This window comes from Pelodiscus sinensis, chromosome 1 (assembly GCF_052426305.1).
Source record: "Pelodiscus sinensis isolate ZL-2025 chromosome 1, ASM5242630v1, whole genome shotgun sequence".
NCBI lineage: Eukaryota > Metazoa > Chordata > Testudines > Trionychidae > Pelodiscus > Pelodiscus sinensis.
Window position 1 is genome coordinate 278,877,826 of NC_143052.1, and position 24,825 is coordinate 278,902,650.

Genomic DNA, 24,825 nt, shown 5'->3' on the forward strand with positions numbered 1-24,825 from the left:
ATATCATGCAGTTGTATAGCTTTATATGGATTTCTGTGTGAAATTTTTCAGTATTTGCACCTTGACTTTAATTCTGTAATTTTAAATACAATTATTATCCTAAAATAGAAATGTGAACTGTTACATTGGGGATTTTGCTATCTTGTCAAAGTATGTAACAAAGGGGTCACAATTACAAAATGTAGAGACTACCAGTGGTAAATGATCAGTACAACTGGAAAGTTTTTAAACCTTAGACGCAAAAGTAAGTGTATGCACTGAATATAAATATTTTAGTTCACACACAACTAGAAATCAATCCACTTTAAACTCTGGGATCAAAGATTATAGCCTCAGATGAACAATTACCTAGGTAGTACCATAATTCAGCACAGCATTAATAACTACAGAATGAGAATATGATGAATGACCACACCAGGAGCTGGGCAGTCTGTCATAAATGTGGGCCCAAAGACTACAGTGTAGTGTTCACAAAAAAATGTTAACTTTACTTTAAACACAAGCATGTAAATGCACCAATGAGAAGAAGTTTTCTGTTCAAACTTGATACCTAGAGTGTCTTGCACCTCTAGCTGCAGCCTATGGCTATTATTTGTGTACAATATGGTGAGATCACAGGAGTGCCAAGTACATTTAAAATTGTATATTTAGAATGAATGTATCAATAAGGAAACTAAGCAGAAGTTTTGAGAGTCAGCTGCAGCAACTCTCAGAGTTCACCAAACTCATTCTATAGTCCCCCACATATGCAAAGTCAAAGATTCACCCATATGGGTTCAGTTTATCACCATGGAGCTCAGTGAGCAAAAAATCAGCTCAGACTCCAAACCAACAGCACCAAATCATATAAAGTGAACAGGGTTCCTGACAGAGAAGGGCAAAGTGGACAGCTGCCCCAGGGCCTGGCAGTGGTGGCCGGGAGCCCTCGCCCCTTTAAATCATTGCTGGGTGCATGTCCTGCAGTCCCAGCAGCACTGAAGGGATAGCTGAGGTAGGCTAGTTCCCAGGCCCATCACTTCTGTCTGAGGCCCCACCTTTTCAGAGAGGCCCAGAGCCAGCTCCCTCCATGGCCAGGCGAAGTCTCAATATACATCAGTACAGAATCTCAGTTTGTCCTTGGTGGAGACCTCTGTGCTTGCCTGATGTTTTGGAAGCATTTCCTAAAGCCAGACTGCTAGTGAGAAAGTTCTTGTTTTCGCCGTTAAACAGGGCAAGAGTACACAATCTGTTACAGAAATGACTGAAGTGGGTCAAGTGTTTGGTGGCAGTGGTCATCCCCAGGGGTTTGTTTACTCCTCATTTTAATTTTGTTCTAACCAAACAAATTATATTTCATTATGCTGCTTTACTGTTGTGTAGTAGTAGCCGTTTTGTGAATGTTGTTGTACAAGGGGACCAAGGGACCTTATCTGATTTTTTCCTTCAAGTTCCATTGCTAAATGAGGTTCCAGAAATATTTTTAAATACACATATGGATGCACAAGAATCTCTTACAGGCTTATAAGAAATCTCATTGCACAGAAAGGGCTTAATAGGTTATTCCTCACTTACTTTAGGTCTTTTGTTTCCAATATGATTTTATATCAAACACAAGCACATCCACTGTGTAATGAGTATGTCACTGCAATAAAGGACACATGAGAAATCAATGTTCAACTGCTATGTTCAACTTTCTTACAGATTTAGGGTTTTTTTTTTCTCCAGATTTGGCATCAGGAGGTATTTATGGGTAGGGGCACACAAACAAGTGAAGGGAATGTTTTGTAGCTGCTGTTTGCTGTCATATGTGTTGCACAGTGAAAAATCAAGAGAGACATTCGGGTGTCTTATTAAACCTCTGTATCATCTCTTTAAGGAAATAAAAATATGTCTGGCTACAATTCAGTGTAGAAGTGTGACCAGCTTGGAAGTCTTCAGTCTTTTTAGCAGCTTTTCAGGACCACGCAGGTGCATACTGGAACATACATTGTAGCACTGCATTTTTGCCGGGCCTTCCAATACATTAGGGATGCAGCTGGGTCACCAGATATTTTAACTCACATTCGTTTCTGCATTGAAACATTGCATAAAGCACATATTTCACATTGCATGGTTAGTTATCCAAATTATCTTTAACAGTCATGTCCACTTTTGGCCTTTGCACATGGATCTATTTGTTTAACATGACAGTTATGGTGTCACTTGTGTTAATAGATGTATGGCTGCTTACAAGAATCATGGCATGTAAAAGGGTTTGTCCTCAAAGGGAAATTCTGCTGTTTTTGCCACTACCCATGCTTGCAAGAGAAGACATGACTGATGACTCAGAATTAATTGTTAGTGACAAATATCCATTGCATCCACTAGTAGTAGCTCAGGAGGCAATGTTCCAATGTACTCTTCTCCTCGCAGCAGCCTTAAATTGCAATTCTACATTTTGCACCTTAAAATATCTTGAGAGTCACTGTGAGGATGGAAGTGTTTTTTTTAAATACAGATTAGTGTTTATTTTATCTAAGAAAAAATGCATTACTTATTGAAATTCAGTTTCTTCACAAATTGCTAAATGTGAAGATTAATGCTAAATTGCTGACAATCCTACAATCATTTGATACAGTGAATCAATTAAATGGTCAACCTTTTCAAAATGTTTCCTTTTTTAAAAGTATTAATCTGACTTGCTTCCCTGTCTAGTGTCACAGAGGTTCTTACTGGCTAACTGGTCTTGTGTTGTTGAAGCAGCACATTGCAAAAGTTTAAAGCACATTTTTTACTCTCTTCAAGTTAACAATATTGTAAGTCAAGTGTTCGAGACCTCGGGTTAATCATAATATATAGTGAAGGCCACATCCCTTCAGACACAAGCTTGGTACCTTTACACAAGAGCCATGGCCTGCTTGATTTCCAAGGTCATACACTGTGTTAAAGAAAGCTAACAGAACAGAATACTAAAGGGATTTTCATCAGCTTTCTTTTTCCTGAAGATCTCTGGGAAACTTCCTGCTTTCTGGCACCATATGAATCTGCATTTGTATTTTAGTGACTGACAGCACTGAAACCATAAACAGAGAGAGCATTTGTATAGCAAATGGATTAGCTGCGAGGCCAAAAAGATGCCACATCAAGAATAGTTATTGACATTAGACCATGTAATGTATCAGTGTACTCAATATTATTAGTAAGCCTTAGTTGATGACATTGATAAATTACAAGTGAAACTAATTAAATAAATAGAACTGTAATTTATGTTGATATTATAAATGTAATTATAAATATCATAACAAATTAACAATTTTACTATTTCATGTCATGTAGATGGAGCTATAATAGACCTGATGGCATACTAACGTCTAGTTTATGCACCTTCTTCAGATAATGATAAAGTTGTACTCATTAATGATTTTTCATGCTCACCTATAAGGATGGAATATAAAGACAAAAGGTTCAAATGTTGTCCTGTTTTATATTCCATGCTCTTTGCTGAATCTAGTGGAGCTCCACAATGTTCAAATAGGGACAAGATTTGACCTATTGTACTTGTAAAATTTTAGGAACAGCTGCTACTTTTTAAATCAGCTTTTTCTGTTTCAGTGCTTAGCTGAACAGAGGGCTGTAGTGACTTCTTTGCCCTTTGGTCCATTTATTTTGGTCCAAGGGTTTGATGGGCCAAAAGCCCAATACCCAAAATGCACCCATGTAATAGGGCCCTGCCTCTGGGCTTCCTCTATCCCTTGGTTGGTGGAATTTTAACCCTGATATTACAAGCCACATATATAATTAAGTTAGCTGCCTAAAAGCATAAAACCAAGTGGACACTGACCCCAGTTGTCTGTAGACTGGAACATCTGTACACATCTGCATTATAAATGAAATCCTTTCACTTTATGCCCACTATATAATTTTGGCATTTTGTATGGCAAACCTCCAGCTATATCTAGTCTGAATGGCATGCTGTCCATGTTTCACAACATTAGAAGCAACATGTCAAACATAGAGCTTGAATAGATCCAGAACTTGGTTGTCTAGCAAGGTTGCTATTGATTCCATATTTGTGGTAAATGATCTATGGTCATTTACCATGGTCACATGCTGCAAAGCCAATCCAGTAGGAAACCTCCATGTGAGATTTGGAGGAACTGGGGAGTATAGAACCCAAATAGTGAAAACCGGAGGCCACTTCAACAGCTTAATTATTAGAGAACTAGAGTCACAGGTGAACCTAATCCTAGGTTTTACAGCTTTGTCTTTGATCATAAAATAGGCCAATTTAGCCGACTCCTGGTCCATTTTGTTGGAGTGCCTTGTGAAACCTGTTAGAGCTCTATACGAGAAGAATGTCATCCATATAGTCAAAATTTGAGAACAAGAGAATATTGATCTTAAAATCTATTGATCTGATGGAATGGTGCATTATGTAATCTAATGCCTGACAAAAGGACTGCAGAAGCCAAGATGTTGTCCTACCTGGCACTAGATACTGATTTAAAAGGTGCCAACATACAATCATAGAATTATAGAATTGGAAGGAACTTTAAGAGGTCATCAAGTACAATCCCCTACACTCATGGCAGGACCAACAACCATCTAGATCATAAGTCTATCTTACTTGCTCTTAATCATCTTCAATGATGGAGATTTCACAACCTCGTGAGGCAATTTATTACAGTGCTGAGAACATGTTTTTTCTATTGTCCAACCTAAATGTCCCTTTCTCTAATTTAAGACCACTGCTTTTTGTCCTATCATTACGGGGTAAGGAGAATAATTTTTTCTCTCTCCTTCTTGTAACAAATGTTTGGGCACTTGAAAACAGTTATGTCACCAGTCAGTCTTTTCTTTTTGGGGTTGCCGGGTGTCCGGTTTTCACCCGGACGTTATTCGGGTCCTCCGTCCGGTAAAAAAAACAGAAAGTACCGGACACGTGAAATGCCTGGTATTTCCTGTTTCCCTCAGATGGAAGCCCAGCAGGGACAATTTTCCCCTGCTGCATCTGGCAGGGGCAGGAGAGTGAGGCACAAGGGGCCATTTAAAGGGGCAGTACCCTTCTTTTTCTTTCTTTCTTTTTATTTTTTTGCTCAACATCTTTGGTCTCCCCCCAACCCCCTTTTTATTCCTTTTTTGCTCAACAACTTTGGTCTCCTCCTTTTTTTTCTCAACAGAATTTTTCCTGGTGTTTTTTTTTGGGGGGGGGGGCAGGGGAGGGAGAAGGTGTTCAGTATTTTTTGTTAAACCATCTGGCAACCCTATCTCTTTTCCAGATTAAACAATCCTAATCTTTTAATTTTCCCTCATAGGTCATGTTTTCTAGACTTATCATCATTCTGTGGCTCTTCTGTGGACCTTCTCCAGTTTGTCCACATCATTCCTGAAATCTGCTCCCAAGAAGTTGTATACTTTAGTAGCCATTGTGGTTTCAGATCCAGACACTGGTGCACTGTTAGATAAAGTGAAGTGTACCTTTGTAAACTGAAAAAAGGACTCTCAACTAGAGTTGATAGCATCCCCCGTTTTAAAAAAACTTAAAAAACAACAAATAGTCTTGCAGCACCTTAGAATAATGAAACATGTAGCTGGTATTATGAGTTTTCGTGGGCACAATCGAAAGAAATTTAAAAAAAAAAACTCTGGCTTTCTGAGTTGAAAGATTTTTTTACAATTTCATGGCTTTTTTTAAGTTGGTGAAAATCAACACACATACATATATGAACATTCTGAGACACTGAATTTGTATAAACTTATTTTGGAGAATAGTGATAGAAATGTAGCCGTGTTAGTCTGGTGTAGCTGAAACAAAACACAGGACTATGTAGCACTTTAAAGACTAACAAGATGGTTTATTTGGTGATGAGCTTTTGTGGGCCAGACCCACTTCCTCAGATCAAATAGTGGAAGAAAATTGTCACAACCATATATAGCAAAGGATACAGTGTGGTCTGAAAAGGTCCCTTCCCTTGCAACAAACCTCGTTGCCAGCTTTGTCCACATATTCAGTCTGCTGATACCATTATTGGACCTAATCAAGCGAGTTATAAGATCAAGAAAACATATTCCTGCTCATCCAGGATTATAATTTATGCAATCATGTGCCGAAAGTGTCCGTCTGCTATGTACATTGGACAAATGTCTCAGACACTTTGCCAAAGAATCAATGCCCACAAAACAGATATTAGACAGGATCACAAAGAAAAAACAGTTTCTTGCCATTTCAACCAGAAAGGACATTGTCTCAATGACTTGATTACCTGCATCCTGCTTCAAAGACCTTTTCAGACCACACTTGAAAGAGAATCCTCTGAACTGTCATTCATGCTTAAATTCAACACTTTACGCCTAAGTTTAAACAAAGACATTAATTATCTTATCCATTACAAAGATAGCTTCCCCAATTATCACCTCTAATATCATTAGCTCACAGACATTTACCTCCCCACCCCATCCTCCTCCTGTTCTGAAATTTGATTTGTCCTTTTCATATGAGTTCATTTTTTTTAATTGTATCCTTTGGTATATATGGTTGTGACAATTTTCTTCCAATATTTTATCTGAGGAAGTGGGTCTGGCCCACGAAAGCTCATCAACCAATAAACCATCTTGTTTGTCTTTAAAGTGCTACATAGTCCTGTTTTTTGTTTCATTTTGGAGAATTACTTTATATTATTGTAAAGAACCTACCTCCTAGCAGTATCTGATTCATTTCTACTCTGAGGGAAAAATAATTTAGATATTTCTGAGGATTTACTGGCCTCTTTTGGCTTTAGTTAAAATAAATACAACACAACTTCACGATCAAATTAGAATTCATACTCTAAATATCTCTAACCCTGGAGTGTGGAGAGAAGAATTTAGATAGAAGAGATAAGAAGGTAACCATAAATTGCTTGGGTTCTGTTATACTACATAGTTAAATGTAATGGAACTCTGGAAACCTGTCTTTTCTGATTAAAACTGTCTTTAGTCCATTTTTGTGGGTTTATGTGTTACTATTAATATTTATTATTATTCTTTCAGCTTATCTCACCTTTATGTCTCTCACTCCAGTAACAGGCTAAGCCCTATAAAGCAAATCATTTGAGAGAAAACTGGATACTGCAATGCATTAAATGACAATATTTAATATTACCCAAAGGGGCCCAATATATAGAAATCTACCCCACATGGAACTTCAATAGAAATATAGACTTTCCACACATGTGTTTATTGCGTAACATTTTCCTTTAACAGTGTGCCCATAAACTTCTTTCTCTTTTCCATTTCCTCCATCTTTCTAGGATGTATTTTTCTCTTTCTCGTGATCTAACTTTATCAGTTATTCATGTTTATATTTTACAGTCAGTAGAATATGTGGCTTACAGATAGTTCCCTCATTGTTCTCATTCAGAATATATTGTTTTCAGACTTTTTTTTTCCTGAGCTTCCATTGATTAAGCAATTTTGTCATGTCATCGTCTGAAGAAGTGGGCTGTGCGCATGAAAGCTCGAAATACGATCTACATGCTTTGTTAGTCTTTAAAGTGCTACCAGACTATTGGTTGTTTTTTTTAGTTTCTCAAAAAAATTGTCAGTTTGACTTTCCTTTCTTCCTTTCCCCATAATTTTTCTTTTTAAATCTTCTCTTTCCTTTATTTTCACAAAGCATGACTCAATACAAAACTGGGATGGGGACAGATTGTGAGGCGATGCAAATATATTCCAAATTTGATTTGAATAGTTCTATGACAGTTTGCATAAAATGAAGATCTAATAGTAGTTAGCACGGGTTAAACATTCTATGTCACAGGGGGCAGGAATAGCATGACAGTACATGGAGAGGCAAATGAAGTGTGAGCACTTGATAGCTTCCTGGCCAAACCAGTCAGGATTACCTGCTAGAGGCTCCAAAACCTACTGGTAGATCCCAATCTACTGGTTGGTGACCACTGTTCTAGGGTAAACGACAAATTTTGTGGGCAGTTCTGTATGTAGCTCTGGAAAGCACAGACCCAGTACAATAACATTACATTTTGTCTGTGTCCTTTATTAAAAAACTTAATATGGTAATGGTAGTAAACACTGTGAGTTAGTCTCAAAAGAACTCAGAACCCAAAAACATGTATAAAGGGATCAGATTTTTAAAAATGCTCATTGAGAACAAATGGAAATGCTGTCTGTTGGGATTTTTTTTCCAAAAGTGGATACTTAGCTTCCAGTTAGGCACTTAATTTAAGCCCTTGAAAAGTGGCCAAGTGGAGAAGGTGTTAAGCACTTGTGAAAATCAGTCCCTAAAAGCTTATTGTGTTGTTATGAAGTGTGATCAAAAGTTCTAGTCCAGGCAAAATTACCCATTAAAGTCAAAATTCACTTTAAAGTCAACTGTTTGATTCAGTAAATGCTTCAATATTGTTCTGTGCCATTTACTGAAGAATACTGTAGCAATTGTTAAAGGACCAAACCTAAGTGTAAACCTAGTATTGACATATATTTACAAAACCTGTCTGCTGAAAACACAGTACTTAGGCACAATACATTTAACATTCATACCAATCTACAGCATCTGGAAAGCAGCCAAACATTTCCAGTTTTTTACTCTACTTTTTTAAAAAATTGTTTTTGTTTATTTTTAATTACAGCTCATGACATCAAGGCAACAAAAGTGTGAAAAACTGTGACAGCAGAATATATGGGGGGAAAGATAAGCTATGACTAAAGTGTATTTTTAAATAGGTTTTAATGCTTTGAAATAAAACACGTTAACCATGAAAATGTAATATGCTGTGGTAAACACAGCTTTATTGTTCTATACCTGAACAATAAGATTAGAAATATTTTCAAAGAAAAACAGTGTGTTGCTGTTTCTGTTGACATTCACAAAATACTATAGCTATTATTTATATCCAGTATTTCAACAAATGGAAATTCATATTTTAGGAGAGCCACAGATCACCTCTCATTTTCTGGCGATGAGCAACAGGCAACTAAATCAATTTAACTCAAGGTTGATTTGCTGTTGTGTGCTGCAATTTTGTTTTTTGTTCTGAGTTTGACCTATATTTTTCTATATACACTTATGTATCTGATGCTCTTTTTATAACACCTTCACACTGAACCATCCTTAGGATTTATAGGACCCTACACAGTACTATTAAACTGATGTTTCTATGCCTGATGGCAGCTGGGGTATGTGTGATTTTGTAGAGAAATGATTTTATAATATTCAACTCACTAATGAAATATTTTAATGCAAATTTTAAACTAAGGTCCTATAGACTACCATAGAAATGGATGGAAAAGGAATATGTAGAGGTGGGTGGGTAGATATTAAGCCCCAAATGGTACTGCAAATTTTCAGGTTCCCGATGCATTTGCAAATTTTAGCATATGGGTAAGGGTGGGCCTGTTCTGACATGACAATTGAGTGGAAGCAGCCATAATGGATTGTATATACCTATTAGTATGAGGAATTGGCTTTACTGTATAACAATAGTGGCCTTCGAGACACTTCTGGAATTGCAGGTCCTTCTGTTTAGCTGAGTCAGACCCTAATGTTTCTTAATTATTATATATGATCTTGAAGTGACGGGTTTTTATTGGTTACTTAATTTAGAGATCTGTTTTCCCCAAACATTGATATTTCCTTGTGATGCCTTTTGCTACACAAATATTGAAAGAAAATGCTTTATTTGTGTTTGTAGAAATCCTTCTAGTGTCATCTTCTGAACTCTAAATGTGGATGTTTAGTCATAAATGGAGGAAAAGATATTAAACTATATTTTGTTATAATTGAAATTAATTACGTTCATCTTTAAGGGAAAATACTCTGTGAGCAATCTGGTTATACAAAATGTTCAGAGAATCAAATACAGAGTGAAATACGGCATGTTATAGTTTGAAGTAGAAGGTGGCCTGGACATAAAACACTGAAAGCTAAGTCCTCAGCTGATATAAATTGGCAAAGGCCATTGTCTTTAATGGAACTACCCCACTTTGCAATAGCTGGGGAGCTGGCATTACAGTATGAGGAACATCTTAAAAGAAAAAAACAAGCTTAGTTGATACTAAATTAAGGAGTAATCCAACAAACTGGGTTCAATCAAGCATTGAGGCTTGTTCAAGGAAGATAAATACAAAAGGAGCCAAGAAGGAGGCTATTGGTCATCTTATACAAATAGAAGCAAATACTGTTATCAAATGGTTTATATGAGCAAACAAAATGAATAGTAATCTCTAGATTTTCTCTACATCATAATGAATATGGACCCAATGTTGCTCTCTTTGATTTCAGTCAGACTATGACTAAGGCATTAGGATCTAATGGCTTTCAAAGCCCAGTACTAACACAATGGATCTACCCTGGATCCTATACCATCTTGCCTAACCACATTACTCAAGCTATCCATAACTAGAATTTAATTTTTGAAGGAATATGTGCTTGTTACGTTAACCTCTCTCTCGGGAAGCTCTCAACTCCAGTGTCTAAAAATGTAGCATTACCCTATGAGACACTTACTATTATGATTATGCTGCTTTTATGAAAAACCTCATGTTATTCTCTAATCACTAGCTGGAAAAGGAGAGTTGCGTCTTGCAATACTGTGTGACTCACGAGGAATTATTATATAATTTTGTGGTCACAATTCACAGTCAGGTTACTTCCTTAGTTTAAAAATCATGACTGTGTGGTAGTCAATTCAGATGCATCTTGTGCAAATATTTTGGTCAAATTCCTTACTTGTGTCCTGTAATTTGGGATAATTTCCAAGCCTGGCTCTGACTCATGCTGTTCCATTGAGCAAGTCATCTAATCTAAGTCTTCCCCTCTGTAAAACTGCTGTAGTAATCAGCTACTCCATGAATGTGTTCTGTGAATCCTAGTTAATCACTGTAATTTCAAAGTTATGTTGTACATGCTAAGTGGTAGTATCATTAAATAGGGAGACAGAGGGGTGAGGTTACATCTTTTATTGGACCAACTTCTTTTGGTGAGAGAGACATGCTGATGAGCTACACAGAGTTCTTTCTCAGCTCTGTGTAACTCGAAAGCCTGTCTCTCACATCTGCAGAAGTAACTCCAGTGAAAGATATTACTTCACTCAACTTATCTCTCTAATATCCTTGAAGCACTAGGGCTACAACAACACTGCATACTACAGTGTAATTAGACTTTTAGAAGTCTGGTCCTGGAAAGGGTGAGGAAACAGTTTTAAGATGCACACCATGGTTTTGTGTGATATGTTCACACAGCATGCTGACTTCAGTGGTTGATTCAACTGTCAGTGTTCTATGGCCTGCTTTTGGGATAGTTCTCAAAGGTTACTGTTCTTGAGGACCAGATTTGTATGTCATCCCTTTATCATTTCAAGAAACACACAAAAGTGCTTTCTGATGAGAAGCTTACTTCACAGATGAGCTCATGGCAACTTCTAAACCTCCACTCTCCTGCGTGCCTTCTTCCCTGGGTTGCTATATGAGGTTAAAAAAAAGTGCCTCAGAAATAATACCAGGAATCTATTTTTTTTTAAGAAAAGAGAACTGAAAAAAAGAGCACTAATCAGCATGTCCTGTGCTCTTCTTTGTAGTCCCAGCGCCGTGTTACGTTTCACCTCCCTGATGGCTCCCAGGAAAGCTGCAGTGACAGTGGTCTAGGAGACCATGAGCCTGTGGGTAGTGGAACCCTGATCTCACACCCTCTCCCTCTGGTTCAGCCACAGGACGAATTCTACGACCAAGCCTCACCGGACAAGAGGACTGAAGCTGATGGCAATTCTGACCCCAACTCTGGTGAGTAGATTGTCAAGGCTTTGATAATCTTTGGTAGAGGTTTTTGTTTGTTTAGTTTTCCCTTTTCACTTAAAAAAATAAAAAAACCCTTTCAAGATGCAAGAGATGTAGAGCATGTGCCTGGATATTTAGTTACAGTAGTTCAGAAGATTTTACAGCATGTTATTTCACTTGCCTGAAATATCATGTTGCAATGTTGATTGTTAAAAAAAAAAAAGAAAAGAAAAGAAAAGAAACCACAAGTAAAAAAAATGTGCTTGTTTGGGAAACGTGAATAGACAGACTACATGACGAGAGGAAAAATAACAAGAAAGGAAGTTCCTCAAGATAGTTTGCTTGTCTTTGTTGTCATTTTCAGTGCAGTATAGTAGTTACGTATGCACTTTCTTCTTACAATGATGCTTTTTTTCACTGTATAATGGTATATGTATACCTACTGGAAATGAAAGGAACAAAAGTGCAGGTGATATTTTTATTGAACGTACTTAAAAGAATGGAGCAAATTAGGATGCATATAGTTTTCTAGTTAGTTTTTTATGTATGAAACACCTTTTTTGATTAGCTGCCCTATTGAGAACCCTTCTAGTGGCTACAATAAATTGAAATCCTTCATTAGCTTCAGAGGGCTGAGTGCATGTTTGATACCACTACACACAAGTTTCATCTGAAATGTTACATATGGACAGTGTGGCTGGCAACTGCCATATTCAAATGTATGGGAAACCATTTTTGTCCTTTTAGTTGTAATTATTTGCATAGTCGATTGGAATTACAGTGCTTGCATCCTGCACTATAGATGCAGCTAAACAATGATAATGGAAGAACCATACTGAGGAAAGTTGACAAAATGTTTTATTATTAGAATATGCTGATTTGTCAAAACTAAACTATTCATAGAAAAATTTTTTCATGAAACATGCTGGAAATATTTTTTATAGGGAAGGGACAGACAGATACTCCCCATAATAACTATAGCTTAATGTAAAGCAGAGATTTGAAGCCTCCACATCATAGGTAAGCATGCTAATCACTGTGGTATTGGCTAGTCTGTGGTCTTATGTGGCCTCTGTATCTCTTTTACATACTTGTTTTTCTTCTTTAAAACTGTTAAAAGGTCTTGGTCTTGTTCAGCAAAAATACATTCCCAAAACTTCTCAAAATGGAAATGATGTTTTCTGGTCAGCCCTAACTATGACTCTAAGTCCACAAAAATACAAGGATCTGTAGTAGTATAGCTGCTTGGAGAGAAAAAAAACTATATAATACATGTAACTGATTATTTTAAGTAGAGTTATCCTGTTAATTTCCTGTCCATGCAAGAGAAAAATGACATATTTAGCTAGAGTATATGGCTGTCTTAAGGCTTCATTCATTACTCGCAGGCACTGTAGCATGCATGTTGCTGATACTCAGTTGCATATCTCCAAATAGCACATAGAATAAAGTCTATCAAACAAAACTGAGCAAAGAGCAGGGTCAGTAAACTGCATAGAAATGTCTTACGTGGAAGTGTTTCTGCTTTACAGAGTAGGTGTCAACTGCGCTGTGTAATCATGCAATGCTAATTACAAACGGTAACTCACCAAAGTCAACAGATGTGTTTTAAATCTCATATCTGTTTTAGTGATGTCTGCAACTTATGTGATTATATACAGTTTAGCCTTTGGGGACTTGAAATTCATGGTAAATCTACAAGAATTTAATGGTCAAGCTGTATTCAAGGTTAGTGAGGCATGGGACTATAGCTTCCTATACTAATTATTTTATCAGCCTGAATTAAAAATGCATTTAAATAGTGTGTTATACATCTCATCAGATCTTACAAGCTAAGCAGGGCTTAATAATTTTTTTGCACAGAAGGAAATGGCATTGGTGATTATATAGACTGAACTCCTATGTCTTGAGTCCTTACTGAGTTATTGCTCAAGTAACCAATGAAGTGGTCACTGTATGGCTGATGATGCCTCTTTGTTTTTTACTATGAGATGTGAAATAGAGTTTGTGTTGGTTTAAGGGCCTGAAAGATCCCATAGTGTTTTCATCTGATTAGAAGTTCTACCCAGTGTTAGGGCAAAATTACAATGTGAGTAATTACATTTTGCCTACTTAAATTACTGATATAGTATCGATTAGATATGGTAATCGTTGACAATTCCTGTCTTAATCTGTAGCATTATTAAACAGTTCTTGTGTTCAACCATAGAGGTAGTTTGATTTCTGTGATTTCTGAAGTGCTTCCTACTATCGTGTATATGATTTAAAAGCATTGTGAATACTTTGGGATGATGTGCAATTATGCGGTTGGAAAGAAAAATCCTCACTGAGAATCCAAATTGTTAGATTAATGAAACATATTCATTGGATTCAGTCTTTAAAAATACAGAGAAACAGTTAGACAAGCTTTGGGATTTCTTTGTAATGGTAATCCTTAATTAAACCTATGTTCAAAACAAAAAAAAAGTGGCTCAAATAAGACTTTTGGGGACTTTATGTTCCTCTCTCATTCACCACGCGTATGCTTTATACTGGAACAAAATGTTCAAAAAGAGAGTGTAAAATATTTTCAAATTAGAATAGTCATATTTATATTCACTTTAATGAAGATACAAGGAAGTGAGAAATGAGAGGGGCTTTTTTTAAGAAACCTGAAACTTTGATTGTTTGAAGGAGGCATATGTAATACCGTCTTTCAAAAATGTGTTTATAGTTACAACTTAGTTTTATTTTTGAGAGCCTGTCATAGATACATATAACAACTTTCCATATTTCTTTAACAAAAAGCCTCATTCTTCTTTGTCCTTTCTCTTCCTCACCGTAAATGACACAATTCTCTGTATGAATATAGGATTAAAATATCACTAATAGTTATCAATGTGTAATAAGAAATGTAGGGATGTTGGTTAGTTTTATATTTTATGAGAGGCTGCCTGAATATTATAGTATTATATTATAATATTATATTTAAAGTTCTTTATTTTTGTTACAACAAATAGCATAGTTGATTTTCAAATTCAGAGATTTAAAAGAAAATCCAATTAACTTTATTTGTGCTATGTATTTGTTTGTTTATTCACTCATTCATTCATACATGTATTATTTCTGTTCAGGTGGCAATGAGAACAGAGTAGACAATTTCATGATTTTTTTTTTAGTCGACATTTAATACATTTCATGGTATTGTTCCCGTGTACAATTACTGCTGCAAATGTAGTGTGGTAAATATTACAGAGCAAGGTTTTGTTCGTGTGTTTAATTGCTGTTTCAATGAAAATGAAAAGAGTAATCATGGGACTATTTGCAATGATTGTCTAATAATGTATCTGTAGCAAAAATGGTATGTGGGACCAAACTTGTCCTTCACTATCCCCTTCAGAACTAGTTTTAATGCAGCATTTGTTCAGTTTGTTGAAGCAGGATTCTTCTGAGGAAAAATGCCTCCTAAAGGGTTAGAATAATTTTGGTGAATAACTTTAATATTCTCATGAATAGTGCGTTTTTATTGTTGTACACTTACGTAAATAAACATGAAGCCATTGTATCCTGGTAGTGATACATTGCTTCTTTAATTAAGTTTCAACAGGAGCAAGGACAAGGTTTGAACATCCTGCAAGATTAAATAATTAGTTAAATATGAACATAGCCCAATAACTGTCCTGCACCTTTTGGCTGGCTGGTCAAATGAGGTGCTGTATGGTTGCGGAGGGGGGGGGGGGAGGGAGGGAGGATGGGGGCAGAGTGTTTAAAACTGCTGCAGAAGGAGTCAGCAAGGTCATTGATGCATGCCCTAGAAAATGAAGGGTTTAAACCAGACAATCCTGCCCCTGAAGCCTCCCTTTTATACCCACAGGAGGCAGCCAAACTAATGGCTGGTGCCTGCTTGTGGCAGATGTCCAGTAACAAGTACTCCAAGCAAAAGGTATACAGTGACCAGATAAATGGGTTACATTAAAAAAGTTTTTTTAATTAAAGGAACAAATGGGGACTCCTGTGACTGGTAAAGCAAGGAGCCAACTCCCCATTCTTATAATTCAGCTGGCAAAATATACCCAAAATACACCCAAATAATTATGGAATAAATTAGGGATGTTAAAATGTAGGTTTTTTTGGGTAAATGTATAACTGGTGAAACTTTCAGAAGTTACACGTTTACACATGGAAGATGAGGTGGCTCCCGCAGTGCCGCCTGCCCCTGCACTCTGCTGCTTCGGATTCAGGGGCAGCAGCACAACAGGGAGAGGTAGGCGCGAGCCAGTGCACATGTTCCCGCAGAGCTGCTCCTTGCACATACTGGTTCCCACAGAGCCACAGCTCCCCTCGTTATCCTGATGCTGCCTCTGTATCAGAGAAGGCTGTGTGGGGGAGGGAGGCCTTAAATGTAACTATGAAGATTAACTGATGAGCCCAGGCTCCTTGCATAACCATTTAATTGCATACACTAACACATCCCTAGCATAAACACATCCCATGCCATACACTGTTGTCTGCCAAAAAGTCCTAGACATCCAATAATAAAGTTGTGGCCTGATTAAACCCATGTCAGTATTTCCTGCCCCCTCTTAGTGTAGCCAGACAATAATCTACTGCATGAAAAACTCACTGTTTTGTTTTGTTTGTTTTTTTTGTCAGCGTTGCCAGCCTATGAGAAGGAACAAGGGAGTTATAATTGATCTAGTCTAGCAAAAAGGACATGCACAGCCAGAAAAACTCTCCCAGCTTATCTTAAAGACAGCAATCTCTCATGCTGGTAAAGACTGAAAGGATGAGAGATTACAAACACTAGTCTGTTAGTTAGATATTGTCCCCATGTTTACCAGGGACGAGCAGACAGGAGAGTCAGGTCAAATAAAAAACCAATAAATATATCCAAACTTTAACCATGATCTGTACACTCCAACATTGGTTTAGGATACTTAACCTGTCTCTTCTGTGTAGGCTTCCACTGTCCAATCAGGCCTGAAGTAAAACAGGAGGCAATGGATGTGTTTAATTAGGTAGCAATTTTATTCACTTGAAATATCTGTGAGTAACTGGAAACAGATTGTACAATGCAGGTCATCATACCTTCTTTAATCATTTCCATATAATCCCAGTGCTGGCACTAGCCATCCCATAGGTGGGACCCTAACACTCCTTTGTTAAAGGGGCTAAAAAAGGAGGGGAGCTGTTTTCCTTTACATCCTTTTTCAATCCATTTCTTTCAATAACATTTTCTCTCTCATACTGTGCATCCATACTAACATCAACCATAAATTTTATGAATTAAATTGTAACCTGACAACCTAAGCCCCACACACTTTGGGTATGTCTACACTACAGCGCTAATTCGAACTATCTTAGTTCGAATTAGTTAATTCGAACTAAGCTAATTCGAATTAGCGCAGCTAGTCTTAAAAACTAGTTCGAATTAGTGTTTTGCTAATTCGAACTAGCATGTCCACACAGAGTGGACCCTGAACCGGGGTTAAGGATGGCTGGAAGCAGTGCCGGCAGGGCATGTCCACACAGAGTGGACCCTGAACAGAGGTTAAGGCTGGTCGGAAGCAGTGCCGGCAGGGCATCAGATGAGGACTTAGAGCGTGGAGCTGCTGTCTCGGGCTAGCTGAGGGCTGTGCTTAAAGGGACCCGACCCCCACCCTGGACAGACAGTTCTCAGGGTTCCCCGCTTGCAAAGCAGTCCTGGGTTGGAGTGCCCGGAGTACCCACACTGGGCACATCACAGCACTCAGCCATTAGCCCAGCTGCACTTGCCGCAGGCTGCCATCTGGGGAGAGGGGGCAATTGAGGGGCTGCAGGAGAGCTTCCACCCCCAGAAGCCCGCAGAGCTAGCCCTCTCCTCCCCATCGGGGGCTCATACCAAATTCCTCCCTCACCTCCTTCTACTTACCCTTCCCTAGCCCCCCTTCCTGATGTACAAAATAAAGAAAACGTGTGTTCAAAAATAGAATCTCTCTTTATTGAACAAAACTGGGGGAGACTGGGAAAAGCAGGTGGGAGAGGGGAAGAGAGAGGGTGGGAGAGGGGAGGGCAACTACAATGATGAGGGGTTTGGAACAGGTCCCATATGAAGAGAGGCTAAAGAGACTGGGACCTTTCAGCTTAGAAAAGAGGAGACTGAGGGGGGATATGATAGAGGTCTCTAAAAGTATGAATGGTGTGGAGAGTGTGCATACAGAAAAGTTCTTCATTAGTTCCCATAATAAAAGGACTAGAGGACACCAAAGGAAAGGAATGGGTAGCAGGCTTCAAACTAGTAAGAGACAGTTGTTCTTCACAAAGCAAAGAGTCAGCCTGTGGAACTCCTTGCTGCAGGAGGCTGTGAAGGCTAGAACTAGAACAGAGTTTAAAGGGAACTTAGAGAAAGTGATGGAGGTTGGGTCCATGGAGTGCTATTAGCCGGGGGGTAGGAATGGTGTCCCTGCCCAAAGTTTGTGGAAGGCTGGAGACAGATGGCACGAGACAAATGGCTTGGTCACTGTCTTTGGTCCATCCCCTCCAGGGTCCCTAGTGTTGGCCGCTGTCGGCAGATAGGCTACTGGGCTAGATGGACCTTTGGTCTGACCCAGTACGGCCATTGTAAGCTCAGGGCTCAGGGTCGGGGGCCTCACTGGACCACCATGCAAACCTGCTCCTGGGTGGCCAGGCTGGCAGCTCTCCTGCCCTAGATGGCCACTTTCCTGTGCCTAGTGCAGAGGTCATGGACGAGGTCCACGATGTCTGCACTGGACCAGGCGGGTGTCCGCCTCTTGTGGACCAGGGCAGGCTCCCGGGAGCCTCCAGCCTGGTCCCGGGAAGAGGGGGAGGGCTGGGGGGCATCGGGTGGCTGGCTCGAGCCGTGCCAGGTAGAGAGTCTGCTGACTGGGTGCTGGCAGGCTTGCACCTGGCATGGGCACCATAGCCAGCCCGTGCCCCTTTAAGAGATCCGGGGCCGGGAGGGGGGCAGTAGAGTTTTCCTGGTGTTGGCCAGAGTGGCCACCAGGGAAAGCTGGGGAGGGCTAGCCTCCCACTAGTTCGAATTAAGGGGCTACACAGCCCTTAATTCGAACTAGTAAGTTCGAACTAGGCTTAGTCCTCGTGGAATGAGATTTACCCAGTTCGAACTAAGCGCTCCGCTAGTTTGAATTAAGTTCGAACTAGCGGAGCGCTAGTGTAGCGCCTATCAAAGTTAATTCGAACTAACGTCCGTTAGTTCGAATTAACTTTGTAGTGTAGACATACCCTTAGGGGGTTAGGTCCCACACATTCTTCCTGGATCCACTATGGGGAAGGAGAAAAAAATCCCACTCTGCCTTGGCTGGTCTGACAGTGAGGGGAAAATTGCTTACTCCCCTACCCCTAAGGAGGAAAGAACAACTAGCACAATGCCCACAGCAGATCATAAAGCAGTGGCAGGCAACCTGCAGCCCACAGGCCTGCAGACCACCTGGCTGCTTTCCTCAACATGCCAGTCTCACATTGGGGCACTGCACTTGGTGCCCTTCTCTCTCCCTCCCAGCATGTTCAGAGGAGCTACAAATTGCGTGATTCACCCTCGGTCCTTGCTCCTCCCACTCCCTCCCAGAGTTAGAATGCCTCAAAGAGCTGATACACAGCTTTATAGCTCTGGGAGGGAGAGGGATGCGTGGGGATGGAGCATTGTGAGCTCTGAAATCAGGTGTTTTGTGAGCTCTAAAAGTACTGGGAGGTGGTGGAGCAGGTATGTGTGGGGATCCAGTGCTCCAATGCAAGAGAGGCACATAGGGGATGGAATCAGATGAAGGGAGGGGGGGAGCATGGGGCTGCAGATGGCACCCAAGTGGGCCACAGGTTGGTGTGACCCACTGAGGTGTAGGAGGGTCATTTATGCAGCCCACCCACCATACTTGGCTGCCCATCTGTGCCATAAAAGGACTAGATTATTTTTTAGATTCTGTGGATCAGAGGATGAGCATGATCCAGGCACAGATGGACTTTTCTGGAACTGTGTCTAAAAATACATCTAGACTACAGAGCTTTTCCAGGATACCACTGGTACCATGGTGATCACAACTTAGACCAGGACAAATTGAATTCAGCATGTATGTAAGCCAATTGTTTGCAACCATTTTTAAACATAATAAAATAATGTATTATGTACAGGCCCCATCAAATTGACGACCATGAAAAAAATATCACGGACCATGAAATCTTTTCTTTTTTTCTGCTTTTATCCTATACTATAGAGATTTCACAGGAGGGGGCATCATTTCTCAAATTGTGGGTCCTGACCCAAAAGGGAATTGCAGGGGAGCCACAAGATTCTTCACAATATTGCCACCCTTATTTCTGCACTGCCTTCAGAGCTGGGTGGCCAGAGTGGTGGGTGTTCGCCAAGTGCCCAGGTCTGACTGTGACACCATACTAACAGCAACACCATATCACCACCCTTACTTCTGTGCTGCTGCCTTTGGAAATAGATGGCCAGAGTGACATTTGCTGACCGAGGGCCCAGCTCTTTAGGCAGCAGTGCAGAAGTAATGGTGGCAATACCTCTCCATGCTCTCCTTACTTCTGTGCTGCTGCTCGTGGTGGTGGTGATGGCTCTATCAGCAGAGCTGGGATTCTGCTCAGCAACTGCTGCTTTCCAACTATCAACATGTGCAGTCAGTAGTGCAAAAGTGAGGTTTGTAATGTGACACCTTACACACCAGGGACAGATGACCGTTTTGTGGGGCCCCGGGCAGCATAATTTCGCGGGGCCCCCCTTTGCCACGGCGCATGCACGGGGCTTTTTGAAATGCGGGGCCCGGGGCGGCCGCCCCATTCGCCCTGCCCTATATCCGCCCCTGTTACACACAGTACCCTTGTGATCCTCCCCCGACTCCTTTGGGTCAGGACCTATACAATTACAACACAGTGAAATTTCAGATTTAAACAGCCGAGATTATGGAAAACCCTATGTCTATGAAATTGACCAAAATGGACAGTGAATTTGATAGGGTTCTAATTATATACAAGACCACAAATGAAGAAGAAAAAGATTTATGATTGTTGCACTGAGATTATATAATTAATGGGAGAAAAATAATGAACATATAAAGGAAATCATTCTTCATAAAAGAAGAATCAGAGCTTTGAAAGTAATCTGCAAAAGTAGATGTTTTAAAAATTATTCAGCCAAATTTTTGTTTCTGGTGAATGTATTTTTAACCCAACATGTTTCTAAATGACAACTATTTTTTGTACTAAAAAAACCCTGTACATTTCATTTCTTGTTCTTCTCATGTAAGCTATTAAAAGGGAAAATAGTTCCAAAAGTTTCTATTGTTGACAGATTTTCTCTCTCAGAATGTCAGGTATGAACCTGCAAAATCACCAAATTGACCTGAAGTTTATTATAAGTTGCATATTACCAACATGATTTTATTTAATCTCTTCTGCTTTTTTTGTGGCTTTTAAACATGTGTAATGTTAACAGAAACATCCTGTTTTATGACTTGTTGATGTTGAGAGTAGAATTGATGTATTTTAATCTGGTATATGTCTATTATAGTTCAGCAAACGTGTTCGGTGTGGTTTTCTTGCTAGTATAGTTTTGATTTTCATCAGCATTTAAATGAGTTCTTATTAGTTAAAGATCCTGCTTTCACTGCTCTTTTAGTAAAGGCTGCTAAACACTAACATTTAAACTGGAAATGTTGACCTATTTAATGGTTACATTCAGTATAGCTAACAGTCTGTTAGAATTGTATGTAGGAAAAATATGCCTCCTAGTGTAAAGAAGGAGAAATGTGTACTTTCATGAACTTGCTTGATGAAATTACATTTTGGTAGCTGCAAGCAGTGGATGTGATTCATTCTCCCTCAAAGAGATAAAGAGAAACAGCATATATTTAACCGAGTGTGGGAATTGCTCTGGGGGAAAAGCCTATTATACATTTCAGATAAATGTGTGTTATAATTTCACCAGTGTGGAATTAAGAAGCAGAGAGAAAAAATATTTATATCCTTCATATGTTTTCCTAATTTCTACCCATAATTTGTAAACACTGTAAATGTTATGTAACTCAAAATTATGCCTTCATGTAAGGAAGACTGGACTTGGGTGAAAAACGGTAACAAACTCTTTGCATTTTAAAAGTTTCACTTTTAAACATAAAATGAATAAAATGTTTATAATTCCTCAGGGTATTCCCAGTAAAAAATACAAATTTGGAAGCAAATTCATATTCTTGGAAGCAACGTCTAAAATAGCTCAGTCTGCCATTAATGCTATTTATATAATACTTTTTAGTTCCAGGATATTAAACAATATTTGTATCAGTGTGGTTGATAAAACCCAAGTCCCTGTATTTTAATAAAACCAGTGCTATAGTTGTTCTATAAAATGATGTCAGGGGAATTAAATCATAATATAATTTCAGCAATAAGCAGGAATATTTCTTTGGCATAGTTTAAGTATGATTAAAGTTCAGAATTCTGGCAAATGTGTCATATTAAACTTGGTCTGATCCCATGTGGAAAAACTAATCTTTTCATGCAAAGAGCTTTGGTTCGCAGTGTTACTATCACAGGGGCCACTGGGTGACAGTGTTTTAACCTTACAGTCTATTCCCACTGTATAATCCTTGCTTTTTTTTTTTTTTTTTTTTTTTTTTTTACTGCTCCAAAGTTGCTTGTTCCACTTGGCTAGACTGAGTAGTGGAGTATATAGAGTTTAATGTGTAGGCGGAGATATCTCTATGTTAACTTTTTCTCTCCAGATAAATCATTGTCCATAGCTATTTTTGTGTTTCATATTCTGAGAACTAGAAGAACATTTGCCTTTGAGACATTTCCTCCATTTCATTAAACACAAGTTCATACCTCACACAGAATCTTACACTGTCACATTTAGCTACAGGCAAATAGTAGCAAGAGAAAATGGAGTCAAGTTGGTGAATTAACTGACTGAAAAGTTATAAAATAGACTGATGACTGGATTCAATCTTATCACCATGAATTTGTTTCTGTAGAACAACAACAGCTGAGAGGTGTGAAATGTATCAGCATTTAATTAAGAATTCTATAGCATTTTTGTTTTAGAAAGAAGACATATAACCAAATTATGTACTGATTTATTTTCCCTTCCTCTCGTGTATCTTTACAGGATGTGTGGATTGAGTCAGGGTTGAATCTCACCTCTGCAGCTCATTACATAAATATGGAGCAGGTGTGTGGTGCAGGTACTCCATAAAGCAGAGAAACAGAGATCAGATAAATGGCTTGGTAAAGGATTTAAAGGTGCTAAAGAGAGTTTCATAGATGCTTAGAAGCAGAAGTGACCGTTTTAATGATCTAAGATGGACTCCTAAATAACCCAGGCCAAAGAACCTTCCATGATAATTTCTGCATCAAGCCCATAATTTCTGGTATAACTATAGTATATATCTTTTAAAAAAAAAATCCAACATTGATTTAAGACTTCAAATGTTGAAGAATTTGTCCATTGTGCTGATATTTATAAACATTGACTGATTTATCTCATACACTTCACTTTGATAAACTAAGCAGACTGTGCTTCTTAAACTTCCTATAAGCCAAATTGTCTAAACTCATATTGGTAACTCTTTTATACACTTTTCCAGTTTTTCAACATTCTTTTTTTTTTTAAGTGTGGACTCCAGATCTACACATTACATAAGTGGAATGTGACAAATTCTGCATGCTTAACCACTTAATCATCCAGACCTTTAATAACAATCTCAAGGTTAAAATGACATAACCACAATTTCAATGTAAATGTCTATAATAAGAAAAAAACCCTTGTGATAAAACCCCTAAAACACAGGCAGGCTTTTATTGATTTCCTTCTGCACACATTTTTGTGTTTTGATGTCAGTGGGTATTTCTTCATGCCTCAGCAGCTGAACAAAAAGTCCCTTTACATTAGGATTAACACAGAAACTCAGGCCAATTTTATAACCACCTTAGTAACTGATAAAAAGTAGAGCAACGATCGAAAATTGCAGTTTAATGTCAGTTAAGTTTCTTATGCAGTGCACCATGCTGGAAACTATTTATAAATAATCATGCAGATTTTACAAAATGTAGTAACTGTAGTAAATTTCAATCCTGCAAGCTCTTCCACAAGTAAATAGTTTCATTGATTTCGCACCACATGTTCCCAGGTTCTCCCTGTGCAGCTGCATGCAGGCAAATAGTAGAAGTGTAACATGAGTGGAATAAATGCAAACGTAGAGGGTTTGTCGCTACACAAATCCCTGTAAGCGGCCAATGATTTAGATTAAATATTTTTCCCTTTTTAGAGCAATTTATTAAGCTAAAATTAACTTCTGTAAAGTTTATTCACATCGGGTAAAAATAAAAGTAGTGAATTATAATGTATAAGCTCAACGTTCCACGACACTCTTGCCTGTTCTTAAACTGAATAGCTCTAGATTTTTTGGGAAGGGGATAGAGGGAAGGAGACAACAGATTATAGCAAGATTTGCTGTGTGCTTTAGTTTTATAGGTTGAACCTCCCTGGTCCAGCACTTTTAGGACCTGACCCTTCCTGAAGGAGGGAGTTTGCCAGACCAGGGGAGGTCAATTCTGGCCCCTAGGCTAACAAACTCTGGGCTTTCCCAGAGTCTGTCAGCAGACCCAGGCGGGCTCCCCTTCTGGACCCCCAGCCCTGACAATATGTTCCCTGCTCCCAAGTCACTGGGCCCACTGTTTCTAGGGCCTCTGCCAAGTGCTACACCAGCCCCAGGTCTGCCACTGCTACTGAATTCTGCTGTTCTTGGGCTGCTGCTGGTCATTTAAATTACATTCTTACATGTCATTATCCATCCCTCCAGTAGTTGGTGCTCATCTCTGGAAAAATGCTGAAAGTTATTGGTCCAGTATCATATTTAACTTGGAATCTATAAGCAGAACGGATTAATATCTCCATAAGAAAGATTATGTATATTATCCTCCAGTTTACTTTAATTAATATATTTAAAATATATGTGCAAAAGTTAAACACCAGTGGACAGACTCAGTGCCTTATAAGTAATATATATTTTCAGATGATCTTTCCAACTGGGGTTCTGCAGGAGTCTATTTTGGGACTGGTTCTGTTCACTATCTTCATCAACAATTTAGATGATG

At 38.8% G+C, this 24,825-nt stretch overlaps 1 protein-coding gene across 1 annotated transcript in view; it reads left to right on the forward strand.

Annotated features, from left to right (window-relative positions):
• The window catches only part of PCDH9 (protocadherin 9), a 957,956-nt gene that overhangs the window by 590,785 nt on the left and 342,346 nt on the right, over window positions 1-24,825 (forward strand). Inside the window, exon 4 of the mRNA XM_075918917.2 lies at window positions 11,658-11,733. Within this exon, the coding sequence (XP_075775032.1) occupies window positions 11,658-11,733 (76 nt within the window). The remainder of the gene's footprint in view (window positions 1-11,657; window positions 11,734-24,825) is intronic.